Genomic DNA, 7,145 nt, shown 5'->3' on the forward strand with positions numbered 1-7,145 from the left:
GTGTGTGTGTGTGTGTGTGTGTGTGTGTGTGTGTGTGTGTGTAAGCTCATCATGCTTGTGCTATCCTTTTTCTGCCACATTGCCATGGCGACAGTGCCCTCCCGGGGTAATGGGGACGAGCACGCCAGAGCTATTTATTCTATTTTTCTCATCCATCCATCCATCCATCCATCCATCCATCCATCCATCCATCCATCCATCCATCCATCCATGGCCCTCTCCCTTCATCTCCTTCCACCTCTCACTCACTCACTCCATCTTTGCCCTCTTCCTCCTGCGAACTCGCCGTCTCACTCCTCTCCCTCCTTCCTCGCTCTGATTGGCCTAACACTCTCCTCCTCAAAATGAGATAGTGTCTAATGAGACAGAGGGTGAGGAAGAGAGAGGAGGAGGGAGGGAGGGAGCGGGGGACAAAGAGCAAGTGCCTTTAAAAGAAAAAAAAAAGGAGGAAGGAGAAATATGTGGGGGAGGCGATCTACGCAGACTTTGTCTTCATCGTTTCATGCAAAAAGAGAAGTCGATGATGTAATTTTTTTTCTATAAGTCGTTTTATTTTCAGACGTTTTGCCTCGTGYCGTGAACTGTTGTGTGTTTAAGAGTTGAGGCGGTCGGTTGTTTCGAACATSTGTTGCTTCCAAACTTTTTAGGCGTTTCATTTCCTAAAGATAAAGCTCAGATCTTCTGACGTGAACAATTATTATCTTACCTGTTGTGGATGGCTTTTTTAGTTTGAAGAAAAGAGTTCATTTCTAAACTAAGCTAGTCTGAGACCAAAGATTACTTAATATCTGTAAAGTTGCTTTGGTGAGAGCTGCTTTTGTGGTGGTTTTGCTGACTCWGCGTGTTTAACAGTTTGATGGACAGATGGAGTACTTTTTGAGTTTGGTTAAAACTGCAAACAGCACAGTGAAATACACACATAACGGCAAAAAAATCAGATGCTGATGCTGTTTAACRTAGTTTTTTTCATTTGTGAGTCATCACATCGAAACGAGGATTAAGTCTAAAAGTTGTATGTGGAGAAATAGRCAGATATAGTGCTTCGATTAAAACGCTTGCAAAAATGATATTTTGTCAAAATATTACAAAGAAATGTGTTATCAATGTAGCATTTTAATGAACTGTCAGAAATATTATCCTAAAAATTTTTGAAGCACTTTTTTGAGCATTAGCAACCAGAAACTTGATTTTGAGCAAAAACGCCTTAAAATGTTGAGATTTCCCCTGTGAGCTAGCAATGCTTTTATTTCTTTCCAGCTGGGAAATCTCAATATTCAAATACTATTTGAGGTTTATTTTTTTCAAATGACATAAAAAATCCTCTGTAAAATTACATAAAATTAGGATTTAGACTAAATAAATATGTATTATTTTAACCAACAAGACAAATTAAATAATATCTCTGGATCTACTAATGATATCAGGATGATCTAAGTATCAAAATGTAGCTTTTAAAGCAGGAATCTGAAAATATGATTAGGTCATTTTGATCAAATTTGACTTAATCCTCATTTCGATGTGATGGGTCACWTTTAATTCTATTTTACAGATGTACTGCTCTGTTGGGGGRCGTTCAGCTGCAGGACAGGTGCGTGGATTGGGGGGGCGTTAAAGTCTGAAWCTGTGAAGCTCCTCTCAGACAAAGTGTGCACAGAGATAATTGTCGGATCAATAGCGACATCAGTCAGCGCCCTTTAACTGAAGAGTTGTGATTTTTAACGGGCCTGCAGCAAAGTCTGAGGCTTGCTTCGCGCAGAACTTGAGCCCRGGAGGGAAAGACGAACGAGCGAAGATAGGAGGGAGATGAAGGTGGGAGCGGGAGAAGGAGTAATACGGGAGGAGAAGGGGAGGGCGGGAGAGATAAATGACTGAGGAGACGGCGCAATGAGTGAAGTGAGAGAGTGTGACACACTGCAGACGGGAAGACTAACGGAGCGAGAGCAGAGGGGTGAGGAGGAGGAGGGACGTCAGACTCCCTCCCTCTTTTTCCTCACCCTCTCTCCTCCCTCTGCCTTCCYCGCTGGGTAGCAGACCTTCGCTGGATGGTAACAAGCCCCTCAGATGGCTGCAGCACACACACGTAAACCCAGGTTTCCTGAGGATCATTTCATGCCTGCTCTTCTGTACGCGTGCGTGCGTGYGTGTGTGTGGTGAAAAACAGCCGATTCATATAAAAAAGGAAGAACAAACCCACACTACTTGGTTGTTATTCTCTAAAATCTGTCTCTCAGGTCACTTTGACAGTCTACTCTCTTCATCCCCTGTTTACTGTGACACGCGCACACACACACACACACACACACACACACACGCTGCCTTCCTCTTCCTCTTTCTCCCTCTCTCCTCCCACCTGAGCTGTAATTTGCAGGGCTGATGAGGGTGAGGGCAGAGCAGATTTCTTCTCACTCTGACACCAGAGGCGGCTCACAGTTTACAGCTACAACTGAGAGGATCTCGTCCTCCCTCCGTGCGTGTGTGTGTGCTCTTTTTAACCTCTTCTTCCCCTCTTTTGTCACTCCCTCCCCACCTCCCTCCCCAGCTCCTCTCTCCGTGCTCCCTGTCGGTGTATCAGTGCGTGTGAAGTGTGGGGATAACAGACGCTCATGTGAGCAGCCTCRGCGGCAGCAGCTCTGACTGGTGAGGAAGAGGAGCGAGGACAGGAGAGGAGAGGCGGGGATAACGGAGCCACCACCACCATCATTCTGATCGGATTCACACCAGACATGTGAGAAGATGTCCGTGGGCGGCTGCGCGTGTCCCGGTGAGTAGCTGCTGCTGTGGTGATGGTTGCTGTTAACAACAACCAGTCACCCACTTTTTTCCTGTTGCTGTTGTTGTATTTCGGTGAGTGAGAGCAGCCGCTGCCGCTGCTGCTGTGGCGTGACTGGAGCAGTGAGCTGAAGGGGGGGAAACGGTGCCCCAGGGCCGTGGGGTTGTGTTTTGCAAAGGCTCATGGGAGGTTGACCTCTGTGATGTGCTGAGAGGATGAAGAGAAAACAAGAACAGGCGGATCAACATGTTGTCTGCGTTCAGCTGGACCAGCGTTTCCCAYGCCTGTTTCCTGGGGTTTTAGATGTTAGCCCGCTTTAACACACCTGGTTTACATCGACATGTCAGGCTGAGGTGAACCAGGTGCGTTGGAGCGTCTGAACCAGGACTGGGAAACACTGAGCTGCACAACAAAGGAGGCGTTTTCAATTGGAAACACATAAAAAAGATTTGTGTTGCTCAGAAACCTGAACATTGTGTTGTTGCTGCGGTGCGCTTTTACAACCTTTTCCTTTTTCTTCATCTGTGTTTTAAAGTAAAGATGCTGATTCAGCAGACTGTAGTTTTTTATCATACGTTTTTATTTTAATAATTCTGTGTAAATTGGACTATTTCAGCCGCTCATATTGAAACATTCAGTCTATTCAGGAAATGAAGCCTTTTGCTACTTGTAGCTTTTAGTTAACCTTTTATCACTTTAAATTTTGAGCTGTACTTCTGCTGCTTTTAGCTACATTTTTGCTATTTTAGCTATGCTTTTTCTGCTTTTAGATAGCCTTTGGATAATGTTCTCTTTTGAGCTAACTTTTTGCAACTTGTATCTTTTTTACTTTTAGCTTTTGGCTAGGCTGTGGTTACTTGTAATTTTTACTTAATTCTACTGTTTTGGTATTTTAACTAAAATTTTTCTGCCTTTAGCATTTGGATCATATTCTCATCTGAGCTGACATTTTGCTTTGACTGACCCTTGCTACTTTTACCTTTTTATTTAACCTTTTATCACTTTTAGCTTTGAGCTAATCTTCTGCTGCTTTTAGCTACATTTTAGCTACACTTTTTCTGCTTTTAGATAGCCTTTGGATAATGTTCTCTTTCAAACTAATTTTACTTTTAGCTTTTGGCTAACCTTTGATTACTTGCAGCTTTTACTTAACATTCTATTGTTTTGCTATTTTAGCTAACATTTTTCTGCCTTTTAGATTACATTTGGATCATATTCTCATTTGAGCTGACCTTTTTCTATTTTTAGCCTTAGCTAACATTTTGCTTTGACTTAGCCTTTTACTACTTTTAGCCTTAGCTAACATTTTGATGCCTTGACTTTTGCTACTTTTAGCTAAGATTTGCTACTTTTAGCTTCTTTTACCAATCAGTTTCTGCTTCTTTGACAGATCTCAGTATCCCACTGTTTTTTTCTTCTTTTTGTTCTTGTTTTTCCTTCGGCTTCTTTGTGAGTTTTGACTGACGGCTCAGTTTGTCAGCAAAGTCATCATAAATTTTCTATGCTCATTTATCAGGAGTAAATTCTGACCGCTCGCTTGTGTGGCGGTGTGGGAGGGAAGAGGATGAAAGTGTGACATTTACAGGGCAAAGCTCACTGATGTGGATCAAATGCTTGTATGATTGATTGAGCACCTTTACCCTAGTGCTGTGCCAAACGATTATTTTCTAATCGATTAATCTAGCTATTATTTTTTCGATTAATCGATTATTCTAACAACAGATCTATAAGTTATTCTGATGTGAGTGCACTGGAAATTTAAAATGTTTTCATCAAATTAACAAGAACAGTTCTTTAATATTGTAATATTTTCTGTAATTGTAATATTTTTCATGAAAAACTCACCACTCTTATGCCAATACGGTCGCAATGGTGCTTTTAGGTACCGAAATGGAATTGCATGAACATTCACCTGGTGGTTATGTAATACAGCGAATCGATAATAAAAAATCTGCATCGACAAATTTACATAATCGACGTCATCGATTATTTCAACTAATCGGTGCAGCCCTACTTGTGACRTCCACGGCCTRCCCCAGTTACCACTACTGTGCATGTGTGTCAATGACAGAAAGGCAGATGTGGCAGTGGAAGGTGTCAAAGCAGTTTGGAGATAAAAACAAAGTAAAGAACAAAAAAAAATTGATTATTAAATTAGTCATCGATTATTTTAATAATCGATTAGTTGTCGATTAATCGATTAATTGGTGCAGCCCTACTTTACCCACTGAAGAGATAATAATGAATSTTTGATGCTTCACACGGAAAACAGCTGAAGTTGAAGATGCACAAACCGAAGCATTTTACCTGCTGCACTGCAGGTCAAAGTTTAAAACACAGATCTTGCACATTTTATTGGTGCTTAAGGTGAATCTTGGAGAGGACTCTCAGCTACTACCAACCCAAGTTTTAACTCTGTATCTGTAAAACCGATCGAGTTAGAGTCATTTTTGTTTGACGAGGTTGATTAGCTGTGGCGGCCATCTTGAATCGAAATGTTTATCCACTGTTGATGTGCAACAGACACACTATTACAAAATATTTTATTTTAATGTTTTATTATTTGTATGGCAATTACTTTTAGCAAGTGTTACTTTAGGAGAATAAAATATCTACCATTTTTGGTTTTATTTTTACAAAACTGTAACATAACAACCCTGCATTGTGTTGCTGCCACAAGGTTTGGGGGCTAAAGCAAAAATASCAACCTGGACGGAGCAGTTTCTGTTAAACTGGGAAGACGTCTAAAAAACAATAATAATAGTTGTGTTTGGGTGTAGGATTCCTGACAGGAAACAAGAAAATCCCTGATATTTATTTGTCTTTAATCAGACTGAGGAGTAAAGGAAGAAGAGGAGGGAAGGTCTTGAAATAAACCCGTGTGCTGCTGAAGCCTTGAGGCAAGTCTATTATTAAGTGTTRCAGCCATTTATGTAGCACCCTTTATAGGAGGTGTAGGACATGAAATATAATCCTGAAGCTGAAAATGTATTCATAAGCATGATAAATGTACTCAGGAGCTGCAGCTGAGTAATATTTAGCAGCATGAAGGAGGAAGTAAGTAGTATAACGGTGTGTGTGTGTGTGTGAGATTTGCTGTGAGTTCAGGGTGCTGTTTGGCCTCCTTTCCATCCTTCAATCCTCCAGAGCCACAGTGACCACGGTGGTCAACCCGAGAACAGCCGGGATGTGGATAAAGAAATCCAGCTAACCGCTCGTCTGAGATCATGTTTCTCCTGCTGCAAGTCTAGACTTCAGCCATCAGAGAGATGCAGCTGGATTTGARGGTTTTTAGGGCTGACTGAATATTTATAAGTTGGAAAAAAAATGGAGAAAAAAAGTAAAAACAAATCTGAAAAAAGGCTGTGCTGTGTTGAACCAGTGTGTTTTCACTAAAGTTAAAATTTACTTTTGGAACAGGAGGAACTTGTTCCAAATTAACACTGCTTTCTGTTTGATCTGAGATCAAGGCTGTGGGAACAAGGGGTGCAAGGGTGCTGCAGCGCACCCCCTGGTGAATGACAGAAGACACATATAACCAAATAAAGGATAAAAAGTGATCTGTGCAATGTTATTAAAAATTAAGAAATAAACAAAATCCCTGCAACATTTTTCTTTTATCAATTATCCATCCATCCATCCATCCATCTGTCCACCCATCCATCTGATTCTGTAATATTTGTTTATCTGCACAGACTATGGCCAGCCTAATGAAGGTCAGTCACGTGACTACGCTTTTACAGTCTTTTTGACAGGATCAGTCGAGTGTTTTGTTTACATTGAGTGCGTACCCACCTTTCAGAATTGCGTATCTGAAAAAATACTGGGGTAAACTCTTCCTTAAAGGTACTTATTGCAAACTATGAAATCAAACTTCCATTTTTATCCAGTTTTCCTTTCTGGTCRTGAAAAGGAAAACTGTATCAAATGGTGCAGTTTGCAGGAGCAAACTAAGAATCGGGGCTCTCCATTTTTTGTYGGTACTGTGATCAAACCAAACCAAAACACATTCTCCAGACAACAGAAAACGGTTTGTCTGAAACACAAAATGGCACGGGGACACGTCGCGCATCGGTGACGCTGCAGTGGTTTTCGTGTGTCTCTGTGTGTTTTTGATTTCTGTGCAGTGCCCCGTGCTACGAAGGCAAATGCTGCCACCTCAGCCGTTAAACAAGCCTGCACAACACAGGCGGGAGCATTTGTTTAGAACGGGGCCTGAGCTATCCTGCGGTCAGATTGCATACTTAATCAACGTGGTCATGGAAATTTCCGAAAAAAGAAGTATGACTGCACTGTTGTGAGCTCCACTTTTTGCTCTCTTTGCTTCTCTTCTGTTTTCCTCCAGAGTTGTTTTCAGTTTGGGTGGGGGTGGGGG

At 41.6% G+C, this 7,145-nt stretch overlaps 1 protein-coding gene across 1 annotated transcript in view; it reads left to right on the forward strand.

The window, feature by feature from the left end:
- Positions 1-2,539: 2,539 nt before the first annotated feature.
- LOC106518772 (LIM domain-binding protein 1) overlaps positions 2,540-7,145 on the forward strand; it is a gene marked incomplete at its 5' end in the record, with an annotated part of 27,241 nt that continues 22,635 nt past the window's right edge. Inside the window, 1 exon segment of the mRNA XM_014010173.1 lies at positions 2,540-2,761. Coding sequence (XP_013865627.1) covers positions 2,734-2,761 — 28 coding nt within the window.

This window comes from Austrofundulus limnaeus, unplaced genomic scaffold (assembly GCF_001266775.1).
Source record: "Austrofundulus limnaeus strain Quisiro unplaced genomic scaffold, Austrofundulus_limnaeus-1.0 Scaffold66, whole genome shotgun sequence".
NCBI classification, from domain to species: Eukaryota; Metazoa; Chordata; class Actinopteri; order Cyprinodontiformes; family Rivulidae; genus Austrofundulus; species Austrofundulus limnaeus.